Below are 23,639 nucleotides of genomic sequence, written 5' to 3'. Positions count from 1 at the left end.
TATGGCCGTGTTGGTACCAGGATTTTAGAGAGAGAGGGTGGGTGAGGTAATAATTATTATGGACCAACTTCTGTTGGAGAGAGACGCAAGCTTTCAAGGTACACAGCAGAAGAGCTCTGGGTAAGCTGGACATTTTGTCTCTGAAGTTGGTCCAATAAAAGATATTACATTGTCCCCCATCAGTGACATTGGCTTTTCTGTCTAGGCTATTATCCCAGTTTATTCCAGGCTTTAAAATAACGTTTGTGAAAGATGCCTCTTGTGACAAATGTTACAAACTTTGGTGTGAAATGTCAGATTTTACTGCTTTTATAGGGTCAAAGGTAAAAATGTCACTTGCTGAAATGTTAGTTGGTGGGGTGGTCGTGAATGTTAATGGCAAAGCTGAAAGACAAATTATCTGCTTTTATAGCTGTAAATGTGTTAGAGAGATTTCCAGCTTAAATGTTATGAAATATACAGAAGGTGTAACTGGTGCTAGTTGTTTCAGATGAGTTTAGTACAGTTACAAACAGAGCAGGAAAACATATGGCTCACTCCTGGTCCCATTGAAATCAGTATCAAAGTTCCCACTGACTTCACTGGTACAGAATCTGCCCCCTAGTTCATAACTGTATTATAGTGTGTTGTGGTATCAAACAAACAAACAAAAAAAGTAACTGTTATCAGTTGTCAGTACTTTACATGCAGTGCCATAGATTTAGCCTATATGTTTCTCGTAATTCAACATCATTTTGTAATGTTAATAGTCCTGTGAGTATTGTGGCCTATGCTACGGATGTTTTGACTTTTCGCCGTTATAGCTGTTGTACATTCTGTTTTTCCTCCAGCAGAGGGCTCCCCTCCTAAGCTAATAAAAATCATGCGGTTTACACCTAATTTAACAAAGTCAAAATACATTGTTAACTAATCTCCAGCCTTGGCAACACAAGGTTGTTCTGTTTTAAATTTTGACAATGTGTAGAGCTTAGGTTTTTCAATGCCTTGTAATTATTGGTAAAACCACATGTAGTGTATTATAACAAGCATACACCAATTAACTGTACGCCACTCAGCCCCATGCCCAACTATCAGTCCTGCTTTTTACACTGTATGTCTTGCATGCAAACCACTTTAAGTAGCAGCAATGGTTTAGTAAGAATTAGTATGAAATCTGATCTTTCAGCAGTTGTAAAAGCTATAAACTGCACACCAGTTGAGGTGATGTAACTTGTAAAGATAAGTAAAGTCTCAGATGCAGCTGTAGTGCGCAAATGCATGTGTGTTCATATATTCATGTGGACACACACGCCTGAATCGCATGGGTGGGGATGAGTGGGAATTCATTTTTCCATGGGTCATTGGAGCCTAAACAAAAATTGGACTTAGTACTGCTTTTCCACAGTTGTGCCTTATTTGTGTGCTAATTACAATGCTGGTGTGATGGTTGTTCCTCCCCCTCAGCTCTCTTGTGGGAATACCATAGTGTACTGCGGCTGGTTGAAAAGGGAAAGTGGCATCTCCAGCAGGTGAACAGTCTGTGCCAGCTCTAAGATCAGGATTTCTCTGATGGCTCCAAAACTCTGAGCCTTCCACAGCACTGTTTAATAAATCATACTGGCTAGATATTTTTTTTAAAAAATCCTATAGTAGAGTGCATATCAATTACTACCAAAAGCTGGGTTTTTCTGTTCTTTCATGGTTTGATCGTTAGTACAGAAAGACCGATTACCATCCAAGTGAAATATGCCATGTTATTTCCAGACAATACCGCTTCAAAGGGCAAGTAAATATGGCTGTCCTTTAGTACGCAAAGCAAGGAACTGTTGTAGGGGAAACCACTTAATTGGAAAATTAACTAAAATTAATGTACAGGGTTTTTTTCTGTGTAATTTGGGTGTATGTTGGTTTTTTTGTTTTGGGGGCCAGGAGTTGGCGTTGCAGTAGCATTTTTGGCAAATCCAGAGGAGCCCAAATTGGTCCCAAGGAATACAGCTAATTAGGAGAAATACTAATTATGGTGTGGTAAAGGAAACAGGAAGTCTTAAGCCCCATCCCAGGAGGCCTGTTTCTCCTTTCACTTACTCCTGATCTCCTTCAGTGGAACAGTTGAAGTGGTTGCTTAACTGTCTTCACTACTGAGGGTACAGGAGTGAAGCCATGTAAGTGAAGGGGGAAACTGACCCGTTAATTCCCTCTTCCTTCCCTCAAACATGCGTACTCTACCTGACACTCAAATCTGGAAGATTGACTTGTCCCAATCACCTTCCTGCACCACATGCCCATGAAGCCACCTTTGTCTCACCAAGTAATAAAGAGAACATGTATCTGGTATTGGAAACCACCATGGACATAGGCATGTGTTTAATGGTTACATTGATATTAATCTGACTGCGCAGTGTTGTTGTGGCAATGTCGATCCCAGGGTATTAGAGACAAGGTGGCTGAGGTAATGTCTTTTATTGGACCAATCTCTGTTAGTGAGAGAGTGTGAAGCTTCGAGAGTGAAGCTTTCGTGCTTACACACAACTCTTCTTCAGCTCTGTGTAAGCTCGAAAGCTTGTCTCTCTCACCAACAGAATTGGGTCCAATAAAAGATATTACCTCCCACACCTTGTCTCTTTCTGTTATTCTGACTAAACAGTTTAGAACTTCATTCTAAGGGTCTTCAATCAACACCTGTAGTTGTGGTCCTGTAAGTATGTGGGAGGTGGTGTAGGGCATGCAAACAAGCTACTTTTGCACTGGGCTGTTCTGAGAGGTACAGAACTTTACAAGGAAGCCTTTGATTCTATTTTTTTCTGAACTAACTCAGCCACTTCCTGTATCTGGCTGCTCATAGTGCTTTTCTTGACACTTGGTTACTTTAATACTGCATTGAGCAGCCTGTTACAGAGACTATTTTAAATCCACTTACAATGGTCTTCTCATTTACTTGGCGAAATGAGAAAGTTACTCCTGCATTGGCCATTTGTTAGCTGATGACAACTTTTACTTTGACTCTAGCTCCCTCCTCCCCCATCTGAAATCCCTGGCTCAGCAAATATTTGAACCTGCCCAAGTTAATCATGAAACTGAGATCTTTATCTGAGAGAGCTGGGCAAGCTACTGAGGTTTTTTCTACAGTACTAAAATCCTGTTCACTTTTTAATGATGAACCAGAAATGTGTGGATACCCGTTGCACAGCACAGAAGTTTAATTTGTTTAGAGTAGAAGAGGGATTTTGGATTTTCTGACTTCATGTTGCAGCTCTTTAGAGTGGATTTTATGGAGTGTTAATTGGAAAGAACAGAGCATCTTTTCAGAACTGTTCACCTAATTCATTCAGAGAAGTGTCCTAACAAAGGAATCTTTTGAAAAGACTTTTCTATGTGAAAGAATTGCTGTCTGAACTTTTCAGGTTGTTGGATACAAGTATTACAGGGGTGAGCATTTGCGATGCATAATTTACAAAGTAAGTGGTTTTGAATGTGTATGCGTTTCCTCCCCAAGTCTTTATAGAAATAAGGGTGTTTATATTTTCAGTACTTTTATTATAATTGATCACCAGTCATAATGTACCAGGTTAAGCTGGGGCAGTGGAAAATCACCTGTCTATGTCCTGCCTGTTCTGGTTTGCCATATGGAATCACAGCAAGCTAGACTAGTTTGGGCTGAGCGGTAACCTGATTTTAGAAGTCTGGCTCTCTAAAATTTGACCAATGGTTTTTTTAAAAAAAGTGGGAAGATTTTTTTTTTCCTGATAGCAGTTTTTGATGGAAGTTTAAATAAAAATCATACTAACCTCCTATTAGACTATATGTAGCAATATATTCTTTGTAGGAAATCTCTCATAACCTATTTTAATGTACTGTGGCAACTCAACTGTTTGAGGAGTAGGTGGGCTGACTAAACTCTCAAGTTCAATGTTTGGACTTGTGTCTGGGAGCATCTTACGTATCCTGTTACCCTCTGCAAAAGAACGAATCTTTGGTGCTTGTCTGCCTAAATGGGGAAGAGAGGGAAGCTACTTCAAGAGGAGCTTAAGCATGATTGTGTGTAGGCAAACCAGCATGTACAAGTATTGATGTTGGTACTGTAGCCATCTTCTTGCATGCTAGTACTTGTCTAAAAAGGATTAAACTACAATGGGATAGTTGGGGTCGGGATGTGGGTGCAATATTGAGGAGATGCAAATAATTTTGTTCATTTTAAAGTATATAGCAAGTATTTGTGTAATATGTGCAGATTGTAGCTATACGCCGGTCAAAAGGATTTCTTAAGATGACTGAATTGCTTCAGTTACTTATATTTTTGGTATCTAGTTTTCTGCCTAGATAGAGAATAGTGAATATTAAAGTATGCATAAGTGCTATGCATAGTAGCCCACTGCTGCGGTAATAGTAATTCTTTTAGAGGAGCCTTAGAGAGTAATAGTCAAAATCTTTTTTCATATTCAGTATGATTGAGAGGAAATATTTTCAATAGAAGGAGGCTTCTGCTGATATAAAGTCAGATGTATAAATAAGAAAATGACAATGCCTGCTGCTTTCAGAAAATAACTAGCATGGTAAATGATGAGAGTAGGGCAGAGAAACAAAGGGAAAAGGCAGACTAAATCATGTATTTTGACTGTCAGGCTCTGTATGTTCAGAAGAGTCATTTTTCAAGATTTTGCTTAGTTTGGTTCACTGCCCTGCTTTTTTTTAAAAAAAATCTCATTAACGTCTTTAGTATGAGATTGCAATATTTTATTTCTAAGCTTTCAAAATTAAAGTGAAAATGTTTAACAATTGTATTGCACTACAGAATAAGGAAGCAAGACACTGGATATTATATAAAATGTATCAAGGCGTTGTGACTATTTCAAAGTTGAAATCTCAGCGCTGTTTAGAAGTGCAATTTCTGTTTGTTACATATTTGGAGTGCATGATTCCCCCCCTCCCTTTTTTTTAAATATATATGTCAAGTAGCTACAAAAGGCTTTTAAAGGATCTTGAATGGTCATCTTTAGGAAACTTAGTGGGCTATTGAAACTGAAAAGTTTCCTGCCTATCTGTATACACAGATCCACTATATGTATTTAAAAAAAAAAAAAAAAAGCTACATGCTGCAGCATATCAGCCTTTGTCAGCTTGCCAGCAGTGGAATGTACCATGCTGCAAAGAGTCAGAAAAATAAAATGGAAAAGTCAGCATAAGGAGAACATACTCAGTCTGTTTGTGTATAACATCATTCATATATTGCAATTCTGTTTAAATGTAGGTTCTTTCTGAAACTGAAATTGTTTTAAGGTTAGTGTAGAACAAAATGATGAAACAGGAGTGGTCTGGTGACATTATTTTGACATGATTGGCTGAGGATTATGATGTAATAGGTTACAGTGCAGCCCCTTATAGGTTTTAAAATGAATTCCAAGACACCATTATAAAGAGAGCCTGATTCTTTTTTCTTATAACTGAGCTTTACTCAGTGAAACTCATACAAATGTACAATAGTGTTTGGAATATGGAAGAACTGGATATAGAATATCCCAAGACAGATATAAATTGTGGCACAGACTTGATGTTTTACATAGAAATGGATCTACCAGGTAATACTGCAGTCTTATTGTAAAAACCGTTCATTTTGGTCTTTATGCTAGCTGCTGCAAAATCCTGATTAGATGTTTAGGATTTACTTACTTTGTCATTGATGCAAATTCTTTTTTTCATAAATTGGAATTCAATTGTGGTTTTAATGCATAGAAGTAGCAATTAGAATCATAGTCTGTAGTAAATACCTTTTTTCTTCTTTAATAAGAATTGAATTGAATTCAGGTGTTTCAGTTTTGTTTGTATTCTCTCATACGTAGTCTTAGTTCTGTTTACATACTAAAAATGTTGCATCATTTTTGCTATTTCTGCTCTATATTATGACTGACAAGAGCTCCTATAAATACACTTGTGTTTCCTGACACAGTGATTACACATCAGTATGCAGGATTGTCTTGGCGGAAACGTTTTAAAATCTATCAATAACTTAAATCCTCAGTTTGTATCATTTAGTCATTTGATATTGGAATTGTTATACTATCCTGACACACTCTTTATTATTATAAAAACATTGTCATTTGCAGTCAAGCATATTATACAATCATATACATAAATAATGTAAAATTTAATATAGAACTCTAAACCTTGTTTCATTTTTAATGCTGATTCCAATGTTGTCCTCCTAGCTAGTAAGACAGAAATGCTGCAGTATCTGTTTTGGCACCCAGTGGTGACATTGAGAAAAGGGGATGTGGTTTTTAATCAGACTTGGCATTTGGAACACAATTTATCCTGTCAAATACTAAGATTAACAGTAGGGATATTTGGGTCACAGATGGGTTCCTGAAAGTGGTTTTTAGCAGATCATTGTACAAAATGGTGAGGATCAGAGAAACTCATTCCTTCTCCTAAAACATATAGTATTGCTGTGGTGTTGCTGTTTTTATTACCCACAGCAGCTCTTATACAAGAAAGGAGCAAAATTCCTCTTGGATAATTAAATAGAAGGAAAAATAAAAATGAAACTTGACATGTTTTGTTATTTGTAATGATCTCAAGATAGACATTTGTTGTAGGAGGTGGACTAAGGTGAAAAACTTCAGTTTAAACATTTTTGCCCCAAAATTCTTTTTTTTTTTAAATTTTTTTGGTTGTGTTTTGCTTGAAATGTATTCTTCAGTAACCTACATCTTTGGGTATAGTACATCCTAATGGTGTAATTGTTTGTTGACAGTCAAATATCTTGATTTATTCGGTGTCTTTCAAAGATTGCCAGTAACAGAAACAGTGTGTTTTGCAATCATTTTAGCTTTCTTTTGACATAATGATTGTTGTAAATCATAGCACAAATTAGAATTTTGAGGCATGTACTATTTAATTTGCAGCTGGGCTACAAACAACTTTTTGTTCCTCCCTCCTCTGCAGCACTGCCTCCTAAACCACCAAAACCTAATACTGTAATTAACAACGGTATGAATAACAACATGTCTTTACAAGATGCTGAATGGTATTGGGGAGATATCTCAAGGTAAGACAGAAAAAGGCATGTGTGTATTTGTTATATTATCTTTGTATTCTACTTAACTACAGAAGAATGATCGTAATATTAAGAACCATTTTTCAGAACATTTTCCAACACAAACACAACATAGATGGTTTTGTTGCAAAGATGGCTAAAAAGTGACTGACAGTCAGTCAGAATGCAGTATGTCCATCATTTTTCCCCCTTCTTGTATCCAAGACCAGAACTCTGAGGCACAATACTGTTGTGTTAATAAACTAGACTAAAAAATGTTGTATATAAGCAACATTTTTAACCTTACTATATATAGGTACAGTAGGGTGTCACTGGATGCTCCAATTGTGCAGGCTTGTATGAACAAGTAGGAAGAACTTTGCATAAATATAAATCTGTTCCAGCAGTGGGAGGGTATTGGGTACAGCATTTTTATATTCCATTTGTTCACCAGTAGAACTATGAAATGAATGTAATGTTCTTAAGGAGATAGAGAAGGCTGATGAAAAAGGCAAAGATGTATTTCTGTTTTAAGAAAGATTGAGGGAGAAATGACAGATTACAGTGAGGAAATGAGTAAGAGGTAGTCATAGTTACTTTTGCTTTCATTTTAGGGAAGAAGTAAATGAGAAGCTTCGTGACACTGCTGATGGTACCTTTTTGGTACGAGATGCTTCTACCAAAATGCATGGAGACTACACACTTACACTAAGGTAAAATACTCAGCTAGACTCTGATATTGGAATATATTTTTACAGAGCTACATTTTAAAAATGCTACTTTCTTTTGGCAAGAGCATCTGACATATGGTTGACTGTTTTCCATACTTTATTTACAGGAAAGGGGGAAATAACAAATTAATCAAAATATTTCACCGAGATGGGAAATATGGCTTCTCTGATCCATTAACTTTCAACTCTGTGGTTGAGCTAATAAACCACTACCGAAATGAGTCTCTAGCCCAGTATAATCCTAAACTGGATGTAAAATTACTTTATCCAGTATCCAAGTACCAGCAGGTAACATTTTTTATTCTCTTTTTATTCTGCTTATGTACAGAAAAGTTATTAGCGTGTAGAGCCATTCAATATGGAGAAACTCACTTCAATTAATATTTGAGATAAGAATAAACTGGATCTAAGACTTAAAAAAAAGAAAGCAACTTTACAAATTGTACATCAAATAATAGAAACTTTAAACACTGCAGATAGCTCGTTAAGAAATAAACATATCAGGTTAAATATGACAATTTTAATGATGAAATATATCATTTTCAGCATAATGCTGCATGCTGGCAGTGCAAAATTGTCTTTTGTGCTTAATTTCATTTCACATGTGCATATTATGTGCATTCAGTACATCTCTTCTCCATATTGTAAGAGAAATGTCAAGTTATATTGTATTTCTTTTCATGGTCACTTTTTTCTTAACCAATTTTATTATGAAGATTTGTACTGTGTAACTGTTTCTTTACTGGATATATTTCCTTCTGCTTATCCTCCCAGGATCAAGTTGTGAAAGAGGACAGTATTGAAGCAGTGGGAAAGAAATTACATGAATATAACACTCAATTCCAAGAAAAGAGTCGAGAATATGACAGACTCTATGAAGATTACACCAGAACATCTCAGGTGAGTTATCTTTGAAGCAGGAATTGTAGAGTGCAGGACTTCTTCTTTGGTTTTAGAAGGACACTGATATAAATCGCTAATGTTAACTTTGAGATACTTTTTTTCTTTTCTTCTTTTAAAAGACAAAAGTTACTTGATGTGATAGTTCAGTAAGTTGGAATCATTTACTCATGTCTGAGCTGTTGCCCTCTGCACAATATAACCATAGGTTGGTACCCACTCTTGCAAACACACAATATGCAAAACTCCTACTGGTTTGGCTGCAGCTCTGCATACTGACCATTTGTAGGGTCTTGATCCCCATGTCTTGAAGGCACAAATTAAAATGACCACAATACCTTAGAATTTCTTTAGAGAGAAAAGTATCATGTGCAAAATGTATGGAGCATGGATGTGACAACTAGACACAGTGCAGGAATGAATAGCAACCCACCTCCCTCTTATTTACCAATAATTAGCAGAGCCTGGAAATGCCAGGGAAGTGGCATTGTTTTATAGTTGCAGAATGAATACTGTGCCTTCTGGAACCTACAAGAAACTACTTAAAAGATGGGAATTTTATAGCGTACTGGAGTTGTGGGTGAAACCCCAAGTAATCACTCAGATCAGCTTAATATTTCAGGAGTCCCAACTATAGCTGTAAGAGAACAAAGCAGTGATGAAAGGCTCCTATTGCAAAAACAAAACTAATATATAAAACAAATGTAGTAGATAATTCTACATGTGGTCATTGCCTTTCTTGGAAAGCAGCATCACTGTAGCAAGTTGTACAAGGTTTGCTTTTCATATATTGGAAGAGTCCACAGACAACACATACGTTGCTTCAGGGATATTAAAGTACAATCATTTTGCTACAAGATAACTTAAACTTTTCCAGAGATATAGGCCAATAAATCATCTCTTCAATTTTATAGGGACTATAATGATGATTACTTTATTTTCAGGAAATTCAAATGAAAAGGACAGCTATTGAAGCGTTTAATGAAACAATAAAAATATTTGAAGAGCAGTGCCAGACACAAGAAAGATACAGCAAAGAGTATATTGAAAAGTTTAAACGGGAAGGAAATGAAAAAGAAATACAAAGGTTGGTACCAGTGCTTATTTGTTTAAAATTTGTGTGATTTAGACAAAGTAAAATATACAAAGTCCATACGTGAGATGTAACGCCAGCAGAATAAATCTGAAGTGCAGTGGGTGACAACTTGCAAATTTTGCAACTGAATCTTGAAAAATAAACTTGTCTTAGATATTTACAAGTGAAAATAGGAAACCTGGATTATGTACCAAGATCTAACCAAGTATAACAAACCCAATTCTTCTCTTCAGAATAATGCACAACTATGAGAAGCTGAAGTCTCGAATAAGTGAAATTGTAGACAGCAGACGTAGACTAGAAGAGGATTTAAAGAAGCAAGCAGCTGAATATAGAGAGATTGACAAACGTATGAACAGTATTAAACCAGACCTTATACAGCTGAGAAAGACAAGAGACCAGTACTTGATGTAAGTACATGTATGAATTACGAAGAATTTAGTTTTCCCATAATGTCCAAATTTTGCCAATTAAAAAAATGTATAAACCTGTTTTTAATTTTCCAGGTGGTTGACTCAAAAAGGTGTTCGGCAAAAGAAGTTAAATGAATGGCTGGGCAATGAAAATACAGAAGAGTGAGTATTTAAGGAATTGAATATTCCTGAAATCAAATAATTCTACACAGGAATGAGTTTAAGCATGTTTAGTTCAATGACTGTTGGAAGATTCTCGGGCACAGCACAGTGTATCTGAGCATATCTGATACTGATTTGGACCTGAATCTGTTTTACTGAGAATATTAGCAAGGGCACCAGTCTTATCCTTTGCTCTTCTATTGATACCTAAGAGAAGTGTATGGTGAGGTGACTATAATGAGGAATTGGAATCTAGGATTCTGGGTTTGGCTCTTGACTCCATCACTGACCTCTTAAGAGACTTGAACTTAAACTCTAACCTTGCTGCTCCTGTCGGTAAAATGAGGATCATATGATATAAATACCTCAGAGGGGTATTTTATAGCTGAATTAATATTTATAAAACACTCTGAGAAATTCTGAAGACAGACTCTTTACAAGTGCAAAGTATTGGTGGTGATATAGTATCAACCATCACCAGAAATGGACAGAATGGAATAGCTCATCCAGAGCGTGAATCTGCTCTGCCTTTATATTCCAGTTTATGACTTTTCTTAGTGGAGGCAGGTATTTGTTCTGTCATTAAAGCAAATGAGTTGGGTACAGGTTTTTAACTTGCTTTGGCCACTAGATCATCACCACACATGGATCATGGGTGAAAAGTGCTGATCATGAAACTGTTGAATATTCCAGGTTATGTGAAGTGGCTATAGTGATGGATTTTAGTTTCCCTTTAAAACCAAATCTAACCAACAGAAGAATGCAGAGAGTAACTTCATGAATCAATAGTTTAAAAAAAATAAAACCTGAATGTGAGAAGGGGTGTCATACATGTGGAATACTTGTGGAATACATATCCTGTTAACATTATCACCCTGTGTTGCTTTCTGTCCTTGCCTGTGTAGAAGGCTTTCTTGGTCAAAGGTAGCAGCAGCATGGTCAGTGATGTGTTTTTCTATGGTTCCACTCTAGCTTTGTCCAAAATAGTGGTTTAGCTTTTCTTAGTTGTCTTCTATTGCTATAGAACTGGTGCAGCTCCACTAGGATTGGCAATCATGGAAGTATTGGATGGACAGGGCACAGGCATTTTTACAACCATGTTGTTTAACCTTTCAGAGCACAGGTAGAAGATAACGTGGCGAAAATGTAGGCAGCCAGTCCCAATTAGCCCTCCCATCATTGTTATGACAAGAATTCTGCACCAAAGTGCAGATACATAATTGTTTAAACAACCACAACAAAGAATAACTATGAATGGAATGATGTCAGGTTGAAAGGAGATCTCAAGTGGGTTTCCACAGGGAACTGTTCTGGGTGTTAGTTAACATCTGTTATAATGACCTGGAGGTAGGAATAGAGAGCAAAATGAAAGTCAACAAAGTCAATAAGGTGCTACAAATCACTGGATGTGATAGTACCACTCTGCTTAGCACAAGTTAGGCTCAGTTGGAGTACTGTGTCCAATTTTGGTCACCGCTGTATAGAAGGAATGTAGCAAAACTGGAAAGGATCCAGAGGCAAGCAACAAAGATGATCAAAGGGATGAAGTGCAAGCCATATGAGCAAAGGCTGAAGGAAATGGGTATGTTCAGTTTGGAAAAGAGGAGATTAAGGAGGGGACATATTAGAGGTCTTCAAATACTTGAAAGGCTGCCATAAAAAAAAAAATTGAGAAAAATTTTGCTCTCTTGCCACAGAGGGGAGGACAAGAGGCAATGAGCTCAAACTGCAGCATAGCAGATTTAGATTAAATCTCAGGAAATACTTCTTAACTATAAGAAGAGCAGGACAATGGAACAAGCTGCCTCAGGAAGTCGTGGAAGCTCCATCACTGGTTTTCAAGGACAGGCTGGATAGCTATCTGTCTTAGATGATTTAGACACAACTAGTCCTGCATCTTGGCAGGAGGATTAGACGAGATGACCCTTGCAGTCCCTTCTAATCCTGTGGTTCTATTATTTTATTCTGAACGCTAGAACTAATTGGAGATTTCTCATAAATAAAGCTAGTGCAGACAAGGCCACAGTTTGGGAACATAGGGTCCAAACATGAAATGAAATCTTGAAAAAATTGCTTTTTTTTATTTTACGTCTTTCCTTGCTAATGAGCCATCTGATTTCTGCTCATATTTATTCTGACACCATTCAGATTGTTTTCTGAAGTTATAATATAGCCAAAATAAACATTGAAAATGAGCATAAACAGACAACTGGGATCCCTGTCTAGGAGATGGCTGGAGTTAGAGTGGTAGAAATACAAATAAGGATAATGGGGTGTGGCAGGATAAGAAAGGTAGCTGGTGTTCATTAGTGAGAGAAACCAGAATTTTCCAAAGAAACTGAATTCCAACAGTGGACACTAATGATTGTAGCACAGATTGAGGCTAACTACAATCAAAGACTCGGAGATGAATGTATTTACTTAGTGCTTGAAAAACTGACCAGATACCTACTAACCAGAGATCTAAATCTACTAGACAGAAGTATACTGATGGACAAATTTGCAGGGGCCCACCAGTGCAGGCTGGCAGGCTTACTGTAGTGTGCAGGGGGAGCACTATTCCATTTCTCCACAGTCTCCAGCTGCTTGTTTTCTGTCAAGGTCTTTTGACCCTGGTTGAAGGCTTCATCTAGCTACCGTAGTCCAAATAACTATGAAATTCCATCCCATGTGGCTGGGTTGTAACACTAACACTACTGAATGTGGCTTGCTGGTGTAGGCATATGATTCTTGCTTTGGATGTGAGATCCTGGGGTCAAAAAATCTTGGACAAGCCCTTGCAAATGCTGTGTTTGAAGGCTAGACTTGATGAATTCTCGAGGTCCCAATGAGTGCTACATTTCTCTGATTATCCTTTTCATATTTGTACAGCCAATACTCTATGGTTGAAGATGATGAGGATTTGCCCCATCATGACGAGCGAACATGGAATGTGGGAAATATCAACAGAAGCCAAGCTGAAAATCTGCTGCGGGGAAAACGGGATGGAACGTTCCTTGTTCGGGAGAGCAGCAAACAGGGCTGCTATGCCTGCTCTGTTGTGTATGTATCCTGATTGTTTGCATTGTTTGTAAAGCACAGGGGTGACAATGAGGTTAAAAAAAAATTGTTGCTAGTAAGTTTACTTGGGTGATGAGCAGATATCCTGTCAGGGCCTGATCCTATTGACTTCAGCAGGCTTGGGTCTGGGCTGTCAGGCATAAGATCATCTACTCTCATTGCTGCTTCTCTCTCTCCTGCAAAGTTCAGCCCTGGAAAGTTCCCACAGATGGACCTTATAGCGAAGGGGAAGAATGACAAAATAGAACTACTGGCTGTCGATCCACCAAGTTTTGTACCTTCTGCCTATCCAAACAGTGTGTAATGCATGACACAGTGAGAATTCTGGTTAGATTTAAGATGAATGGAATTATTCCAATGTAGAATGCTGTCATTTTATATATTTACCATTTATATGTTCACTGTCAATTCACTATTCTCTAGCCTGCTTTTTAACATGTAAACTTTGCTTTCTTGACAAATTAAAGACCTTTCTATTTTTTTCCTTTTAGGGTGGATGGAGAAGTAAAGCACTGTGTCATAAACAAAACTCCTACTGGGTATGGATTTGCAGAGCCATATAACTTGTACAGCTCTCTTAAAGAACTGGTGCTACATTACCAACACACATCACTCGTGCAGCACAATGACTCTCTCAATGTCACACTAGCCTACCCAGTATATGCACAGCAGAGGCGATGAAGACCTTAATACTCTGTTTTAAAACAAAAAAATCAACAACACTGGCCTCTGGAGAGAGAAGGTTCCTTTCAGCCTGATTTGTGAATTTCAGCTGCAGTATCAAAGCTGTCTGTCTTCAGATGGAACTAGAGCTTTCTTGACAGCTGCAGTGGGAGAGATCACAGTATTAAGCTGTGAATGTATGTTTCTAATCTAAAGTGCTTTTTTATTGAGAAAAAAAAAACACAACAAGAGGGAAATGCTATACCTATCTCCCTGCAGGAACATAGAGGCCTTGAACCATGGTGCTTGTTTACGATCTCTTTGAAGCTTTACCAGCTAGAATGTGGGATTCTGCAAACCCAAGGGGCAACAGGTCTGTGTAATTCTGTTAATGGAATTTCTCAGTCGTGGTGAGGTTCAGATTTGGTGTTGCTGTACTCAGTGGATCCAGGCACAGAGCATTGTGGATTTCGTTTCCTGATGAATGATATGTAGCAGAATGGCACTTTCACTTATAAGAGACACTTTAAAAAGACTTCGGTTACAGTATGTTGTTCAGAGGAAATGATGTAGTAGCAAAGTGCCAAGAAGTGTTTTGTTTAGACGTTTAAAATCCCGTGTTAAGAACATATTTAAGACTGAAGAGAATGGGACTTTCAATGGCATATGGTATATAAAAATGTACATAGTGGATGACTAACGATCATCAATGGAAACTATCAATACCAAACTGTTTCTATTTTCTCTTTTCTGTTTGCTGAAAGCTGAATCCTTAGACAGTGCTATGCAATACTGAATTTTCTTTTGCTTGTATTTCTTTTTCAAGTATACCTACAGGATAAGCTTTTTTCTGTTTTTTGTTGCCTGAAAATGTTTTTCCTGAGTATTATTTTTTGTTGTTAATCATTTTGTTTGGGGTTTTTTGTTTTGTTTTGTTTTTTTAAGAAATGTACAGGATGCCAGTAAAAGTTGGCTTCAGAATTAAACTATGAATATTTTACAGTTTTCCTTGTATAGAAGGTTTAAAAAGTTTTTGTGGGGTTTTTTTTTTTGGTTTTTTTTAACTAACTAAATATTTTGTTGGGCAGTGCCTGATAAGCTTCAAAGCTGCTTTATTCAATAAAAATATATGAGCATTACAAAGTATCACTGAGTCTAACAATATTGTTTCAAGGATATCTTTAGAATACGGTACCACACTATATTTGCTTCTTAAAGTCTTTTGAACTTCTGTCCCGATTGTCTTTGTATTTGGAAGAAAAAAAGATGTGCATCCTCTTCTGAGTGTTACTGTGGAAGAACAAATGAAAAACTGGATACTATAGTAGTCAGTTTGGATTTCAAGTTCAAGTTCAATCCACATAGTAAATCCATCGTAAAAAGTAAATCCAGCATCTTGACCTACCATAGTAGAGACTTTTTGTCAGCATGTCAAGATACCTTTCATTTCATATGAAGGAAGATTCTCTAAAATGTGTTTGTTTTTTGTATTACTAGAAAAAGACCCCCAAGTTTGTTCTGAACAATAGAGTACAAGATAGAGTAAATTCAGATGGGAAAACCTTGCTTTTTTAACATTACAATTTCCATAACAAACTTTTGTTATTTTCACAAACTTATTTACTGAAAGGTAATGTCATCTAAAAGAACAAATTTAAAATTCCAGGTACCAAAGAGTTACAGGATTTCTGTTAGTTAAAGAAACAAAGGATGTCAGTGTCCCATTTACCAAAATTGTAAAGGGTTATTTACTGTGGGTTTCTGACATGGTTATCCACTCACAACATTGGATAAATTCGTGCTGCTACTTCACGTTTTATGGATTAATAGGGCAATGATGTCTGAGAGGAATCTTAAAGATTTTTAGTCCAAGTGAGAGATGATGAATTTGTTTTTCCTTGAACTACAAGTGGAACAACCTTTATTGTTAAAGGGAGTTAGTTGCATGCACAATGGCAGGAATAAATCCCATTGAGTTCTCTGATTATTGCTCCCCTTTCAAAAATGTACATCTCTTAAAACGAAGTATTAAGTACTTATTTAGAAATCTTTACCTTTTAGAAATACTGTTAGGCAATTAGTTTGTCTCCTGTGGTTTATTTCTACATTACCTCTTCATTTCTGATGCTGTGAGGTTTTTGTTTTTATTTTGTTCTTGGTTTTTTAGCCTGTTGACTTCACTTTTCTGTGGAATGTATTTTATCTTACCAGAACCTAATCTTTCACATATCAGGGAGCAAAGCTCAACCATCATTAATGTCTCAGGACAATTACAATTTCAAAATCATTTTTCCAATTATACAAGCCTACAGTTCATCTCTCCTTCCCAGGCAGACTTCTCAGAGTGAGACAATCTAAATTTGTTTTTTGTAATGCCTTTCCTTTACTTCACCAATAATTCTGCTTTAAATGTCATTCAACAGAGCTCGAAATTCAAATCCATCCAATATACAGCAGTTAAGCAACCCTCATAGAATGTCAAAATATCCTTATAAGGATAAACAAAAATTAAAAATGTTAAACATGTTGGAGGAAAAGTATTACAATTATTTTCTTTAGGCAAAATGTATATAGCCTGGATTGATGTATCACTTAAAACACTTTTTTCAGGAAAGGATGTAGTGGTTAGACCAGGGGTTCTCAGACTTTTTTAGTGGTGACCTCGTTCACACAGCAAGCCTCTGAGTGCGACCCTCACCCCTTATACATTAAAAACACTTTTTTATATATTTAACACCATTATAAATGCTGGAGGCAAAGTGGGGTTTGAGGTGGAGGCTAACAGCTCGCGACCCCCAGTTTGAGAACCCCTGGTTAGACTTTTGGGACCTGACTTTCCTCTCATGTCCACAGAAGTCAGTGGGCCTAGTTCTCAGCTGGGATCCATTGGGTTGCTCCATTGCCTTCAGTGGTGCTAGGCCGATTTACACTACCTGAGGATCTGTGTTTATGGTGGAGAAAAACTAGTATATGTGAGAATCAGGCCCCTGTCTTCTCTTGCATAAACAAGGACAAACAAGCACAAAGCTAAGAAGATTTTTTTCATTTAGGCATCTTAAGGTGAAATTTAGCCTGCACAAGGTCTATGCACTACTTAAGGATCATTTAAACCCTTAAAATAGGGCTTTAGTTGGCTTGATGTGGTGCCTAGTCCATGTGTGGACTCTGCAAAGGGAGTTGTACAGTACTGCAGCTTTGCCAAACACCCTTTTTGATTGCTGAAGTTTATGTCCTTCATATATTGTATGATTCACTCACTTTGGTTGAACTAAACCAGCTTTAATATACCTGGAAACTCAAACTTCATGTGAACATGAAACAAAGATATGTTGATGTAACTGAAGAAACATGGTGCTTTTAATGTAATTTAGCAGAAATTTTTCCATCTAATATGATTAAAGTTTTTGAATACTTAAGTCTCTGAGTTGCGGCGGTATGTTTTACAAGGCTGCTGAAAGGTAGATGTACATGTGACCACAAGAAAAGTGAGAGAAAGCAAATTATTGTTTCTTTAAACTGAAGCTTGGATTTCGGGTGTGGGTGCGAATGGATCATAAGCTAGGTGCACCTTTCACCAAACACAGTCATTTTGCTCAATCAAGCATATGCTGTCACTCATTTCTTTGTTTAAAAATAAATACACACACACAAACCTATTTAGGTGAAAGTTGTTTCCAAATAAAGTGAGAAGATTGTGTAGTTCTGTTTTTAAAAACAACTCATCTGGATGGTTCGCTTATCTATCAAATCTGTAAAGCCAAATCTTCTGTTTAACGCCAGCTGTTCTGTAGAAAAGGAGTGGCTTTGTCTTGTAATTGGCAATGAACTATAATGCTTGGGAAATCCTTCTGATGTTTCTAATTGGGAAAACTTCTGCCGATTATAACACAGTGCTTTTGCTATGCATGGTATTCAGTTGGGAAAGTGAATCCTGATAATTTTCTTCGGGGTCACTTTAGAAATGGGCAGCTCAACGCACAATGCCTCCCATGGGACAAGGTTCCAAAATGCAACATTCTGTACAAAAAAAAATATGAACTATTACTATCATAGAAGGCTAAACTGGACTGGTGTGTTTGTAGATAGTTACATTGCACTTGTCCCTATGAGACTGCATTAGCTGCCCAAGATGCTGCTATTTTTTGTATCTTGTTTTAAAAAATAAAGCTCTGTTCTGTTAAATGTCTTAAAACATTAAAATGACTTTGTTTAAAAAATGGTCTTGGAGGAGATGGAAGGTAGGATGGGTTGTAAATTGCCTTTACAAGGCAATAATAAAAATGTGCCTCCTTGAAATTTTGTTCAAGCTATAGATTTGATGGAGCTGTGTCTTGTTTTTAAGTTGCTTTAAAAATTGTACTAGGTCTTCAAGCAGAATAAAGATTGTTTTGAAACTGCATTTTACTTGTTGAGGCCTCACTAAGGACTTTTTGAGAAGTTAGTTCAACAAGTTACATCACTGATTCCTACGGTGTGCTTGTTCCCCACTTTATAGAGGAGAATTGAAGGTGCATATTGGTGAAGGGAGCTAGTTAGCTTATGATTTATACTCACTTAGTTCTTCTAACTTAGTGAAGTGACAATAGCCACTGAAGAACTCTGACGTAGTCAGACATATGATACCAAAAATTGTACTTATCCTAGACCAGTCACACTGCAAAATCAATGTAAGGTTAATGCACCTGTTCCCTATACCTTCAGACTCTAGGGGTAATCCTGGCTCCACTGATGTCAATGAAGGTTTTGCCATTGACTTCAGTGGGGCCAGTATTTCATCCCTTGTATCCAGATTTAACCTAGCAGCATGAACACAATCATCTACAAAAAAAAAATGAGAAGAAAAAAGTCATTCTCAATGTTGTTTTCTTCCAAACTTTGCTAGTGGAAAATGTCTAATTGTCTCCACTTTGAAAAAGAGGGTGGACTTGGGAAAAACAATCAAGATTCCCTTTCCATCGCCCCTAACGAAAAAAAAAAAAAATCCAGACATCTGAAGGCTTATAACCTTATCTGGGGAGGTCAGGTGACCAGTTCTATCTATAGCAAATGTTCCATTGTAGAAGTTGCACAAATAGTGCAAATTATAATTGCATACTGGGGCCTCCAAAAATCACAGCATGCAAATAATAATAGTTATTTATGTTTTCACAGCCCCAGTAGAGCTCCCATTACTGGACACTCGCCAGGGTCCCATGATTTGGGTCCCATGATGCTGGATCCATGTACTCATAACCTTCCCTTAATCCTGGAGCCTACCCAAACCATCTCTTGGGCCTCTCTAGACTACTGCCTGGGCATAAACACTGACTCTTATTCCTCTGCAAAAGTCCTACCTCGCAATCCAGTTGCCCATGGCACTTAGGTGACTTGTGGTGATCCCCCAAAACACTCCAGTAGCTTAAGCAGAACTCCAACCTCATGGGCACTCTGGTTTACAGCTTCTCTTGCCAGAGACATGATAATTGAAGCACATAACAGGCTTTGTAAAGGGTTTCTAACACACGCTGCGTTAGCACTAGCGATATACAGATCTAGACACAAGCACCTGTAGGTCGTTCCCTGACCCAATTATCTCCCGACTTTTGAAGGTTGTTTGGGATTTGATCAGTCCTATAGAGTATTCAGATCCCACATCCTGCACATTATTTCTCCTCTGAATCAGGGAGTCTCTCTCATTGTCCTACTTCTTCCTCAGCTGATCTTACCATCAAAAGGACAAAAGCATGCTCTTCTATTCGTCTCCCTTGTCCCAAGCCTCCTTATTCTTTTTAAACCTCTGCTTTGTCACCTCTTTCCTTTTATTCATGTTTGGGGATTTTCTTTGAAGTAGTCAGTGATGCAGCAGTATCAGAAAGTCAACCAGAATTCAGAGGCTGTGTATAGATAGATTCCCCAAATCATCGCAAATGTGTATTGGAGATTATTATTTAAAATATTTACTATGGGCTACTGTTAAATTTTTATTCCTCTCAATATCAAGTCTGGTTGGGTTTTTAAACTGATCACACACACTGCAGTTCTCTTCTGGTAAAACTGAAAGCATAGCAAACTTCTCTCATTTCTTCTACCAGAACACGTTAACACAAGCTTCTCTTCTAAACAATGAACTTCCACAAGATCCAACTTCAGGATGTAAACTTATATGGTGTTATTCTGAACCATAGACTATTTTATTGTCAGCTAGTGGAATGATTTTGGTTAAGCGTATTTCTGGACAGTGTAGATGTGGTCCTTGGCAGACACACATGGAAATTAGCAAAAATGTTGCCGTTCCATTTTGATCTCTCTCTTTCTCTTGCGGAATGCCAACTTCCCCTCCCCCACAAAATAAGTCTAATTTGTGCAAAATAAGGTACATAAGCGAGCCCTCCACACTAGTCCCTTTGCCTGAGTTTACGAACCCAAAAAAGGAAGAAATGGTAAATCCTTCATTTGTTGCCACCTTCAGATTAAAAGATGATACACACACTGTGATTTCTGGAAGTTTCACATGCTCAATAAAGCACCCTGAAGGATGATATTGTGGGACTAGTCCCTCCCCCTTAACCCTTCTTCCTGGCCATTTTTCCTTCCCTAAAGCTAACCTGCGTATGCCCCTGATGCAATTAAGTGAATTTTCTTTCCTATACAGTAGAATCCCTATATAGGAACTAATTGGGGATTGAGGACTTCATAAAATCAAAAAGTTGATAAAATTGAACCGCTCAAAAGTGCATCCATTAATAAATTGTTCAGTGGAAGTGTACATAAAGAATGGTAACAAAGGTCCACAGTCTGCCTGTTTTTTCTTTGAGAGAACTGCATCTTTTCTTTGCTATCAAATCTCTCTTTTTCAAACCTGTACAACTGCTTGAACATTGGCTAAAGGATTGAAGTCACATTCAGGGGAAGAAAGATGATTTTGGTGGCAGGTAAATGACTCATGTAACTTGTCGTCATAAGACTGATTGTTCATAAAACCAGGGGACTACAGTACATTGCTCTAAATCAATAAATCAGAGACCCAGCAACTCAAGAGCCAACATTAATCAACTGGGCATTAAGCAGCAATGCCACTGGTAGGCATAGTGCAATTTATGCCAACTAGGCAAGGAGCAGATAAACAGCAACTCTCCACACTAAACAATAGGAGCCAAAGGACTAAAGAACAGGTAGAGACTATGTGAGAAAGCATAGGGGGAGGGGTGTACTGCATGCGCACAACAGCAAAGTTAGACCTTAATCACCTTTCCTTTTCCCCAAACACATTTCAAGTACAGTAATCGCTAGTCAATCTGACCTTTGACGTGCAGTCAGCCAGCCACTGGACTGAAGGTATGTATGACTCATCCTCATGCTGCTGCCAGTTGATGTTGTGAAATCAATGGCTAGGAAGCAGTAAAAGATAGCAGCAGTGGCAGCTTGTGTTTCATGCTATTTCTTTACTTTTTGAGCAGTTTTAAACACTTGTCAAGCCACAGTTCACTAAAATGAGGTGGAATAAGGCCTCTATCCCAGCATCCTCCTTGCCCATTAGAAGTTTCCTCTCCAAGTCCAGCAGCAGCTTCATTCTCTTTGTGGCCAGTCTGCACCCTTCCTTCTAGCTCCCTGATTGTTTGGTTCTTCGAGTCATGGCTGGTAAATTAAACCTGTTTTGGGGCCCACAGTCTGAGCTTCCTGATTCTAAGCTGCCCACTGAAGCTCTACTACAGTTCCTACTTGTGGGCCCTACTATACAACTGCAGCTGCCTGATAGGTGCCTTAGCCGGAGACACTGCTTTACTTTTGCTCTTCTGCCTTGGATCCTCTACCTTGTGAGGATGAGGAATGCTTTTGGAGTACTGCAGGGGTTCCTTTTAAAGGATTCATAGATGTTCTGGCTAGAAGGGACCATTATGATAGTATAGTACAGTACGCTAGTACATCCTCAGGATGATGTAGTACTCCAAAACTTTACATTTAGAGCCCTCCAGCTGCTTTACTGAACAGAGGAAATTAAAGTCTCTGAAGTCTATGAGGCTGGATGCCTTGCCCAAAGCCAGAGGGGATATCAGTGTCACAGCCAGGACTAGAACGCCATGGCCTGACTCTCAGTGCTGTGTTGTAGCCACCAGCCCATCCAAATATGAGGCTTCTATAGAATCTAAGATACTAGAAAAGGAAATCAGTAAATACAGGAAGGTGCTATCTGGCTAAAAGTAGGAAAATAAATATTCTTCCCTTCCCTCTGGTCAAGGAGAGTGGGCTTAAACATGGCCCCAATCAGACTTTAATCACACCAGCAACGGAAGGTCTGTATAAATTATATTGACATAACAAAAAATGTTCATTAAGTTTGTCCTGATTAGGACAAAATTCTTGTACAGAACAGTGCTGAATCTTGATCGTTCAAAGAACCTAAGCCCTCAGATACATGGACTGCCAAAAATAGAAGCTGTGCAGGGGCACTTCTTATAGTATGTAAACAGCTGTACTGATTGATCATCCACTATTCAAACTTTGGATGACCTTTGTGGAGACTAGCACTTTAACCTCCTACTGGATAGTGATGTCGTCAACCTGCTGATCAGAAAGGAACTGAGGTTTCCTAGAAAAATTAGGATTATTAACCATGTGCGTGCCCAGCCATGTCTATTGCCAGAACAATATTATGAGAACCTTCCACTTCTTACCACTCATTCCTTATATTTCGGAGAGATGACATTTGTCCTATTATTAAAGATGGAATTTAAGCCACTAATTTAAGCACATGCAAATAATTACAGAAGACAGACCTGATGGCTAACGCACAGCAGCACACTAAAACCTCCCACCCGCCTTCATTTGAACACACAGTCACTGGCTACTGACAATAATACTGGACATAAAGTCAGCTAATTAAAATGATAGGTTTAATTAGAATATGTATCTTATCCTAATCATTAATTTTAGGCTGAAGGTGCAGGATCATGGAAAAAACAGATAATGTGTCCACAACTGGCAAAATACTTATTGTTTTATCCTTTGAAATGCAAAAAAACTGGCATTCCCACCCCGCACAAGGCAAACCCACCATAACTCTGCAACTCCCCCACTTCAACAGACACTTATTATATCTAGTGAGATCAGGGACGGTGCAACCATTTAGGCAGACTAGGCGGTTGCCTAGAGCGCCCAGATTTGAGGGTGCCAAAAAGCGCCCCCCAATTTTTTTTAAATGGTTGAGCAGCCACTGTTGCTGGGACAGAGAAGGAGTCTGAGCTGCCAGTGGCTGCCGGCAGCCCAGGGGGTCCCCTGGGTCAGGGCGCCGCCCCGGCAGCCGGCAACCCAGGGGCGGGGGTCCCTTGGCCCAGGGAAACCCCAGGCTGCCGGCAGCCCAGGGTGTCCGGAGGGGACGGCAGGCAGCTCCCGTGGAGCTGCCGCAGTCGTGCCTGCGGACGGTCGGCTCCTCGCACGCAGCTCCGGTGGACCTCCCGCAAACACCACTGCGGCAGCTCCACCGGAGCCGCGGGACCAGCGCGTGGGGCGGTGAAATTGCTGTCCGCCTAGGGTGCTCAAACCCCTAGCGCTGGTCCTGAGTGAGATAACATGTACAGATAAGATTGGTAACATCAGAGAACTCCTCACTTTCACATGACTCAAACCCT

At 38.4% G+C, this 23,639-nt stretch overlaps 1 protein-coding gene across 3 annotated transcripts in view; it reads left to right on the top strand.

Annotated features, from left to right (window-relative positions):
• The window catches only part of PIK3R1 (phosphoinositide-3-kinase regulatory subunit 1), a 70,892-nt gene extending 55,183 nt beyond the window's left edge, over positions 1–15,709 (top strand). For 2 of the 3 annotated variants that reach the window (XM_030566902.1, XM_030566903.1), the window contains exons 7-15: positions 6,919–7,021; positions 7,624–7,722; positions 7,848–8,028; positions 8,515–8,640; positions 9,585–9,727; positions 9,970–10,146; positions 10,243–10,311; positions 13,183–13,353; positions 13,863–15,709. In XM_030566902.1, the coding sequence (XP_030422762.1) occupies positions 6,919–7,021; positions 7,624–7,722; positions 7,848–8,028; positions 8,515–8,640; positions 9,585–9,727; positions 9,970–10,146; positions 10,243–10,311; positions 13,183–13,353; positions 13,863–14,052 (1,259 nt within the window). In that variant the 3' untranslated portion in view covers positions 14,053–15,709. Of the gene's footprint in view, positions 1–5,382; positions 5,553–6,918; positions 7,022–7,623; positions 7,723–7,847; positions 8,029–8,514; positions 8,641–9,584; positions 9,728–9,969; positions 10,147–10,242; positions 10,312–13,182; positions 13,354–13,862 lie in introns of those variants that run through there. The other variant, XM_030566904.1, reaches the window with a different exon arrangement.
• The last annotated feature ends 7,930 nt before the right edge of the window (positions 15,710–23,639 follow it).

This window comes from Gopherus evgoodei, chromosome 6 (genome assembly GCF_007399415.2).
Source record: "Gopherus evgoodei ecotype Sinaloan lineage chromosome 6, rGopEvg1_v1.p, whole genome shotgun sequence".
NCBI lineage: Eukaryota > Metazoa > Chordata > Testudines > Testudinidae > Gopherus > Gopherus evgoodei.
Note: the sequence above shows the minus strand (reverse complement) of the source record. Positions and strands in the feature narration are given on the sequence as shown.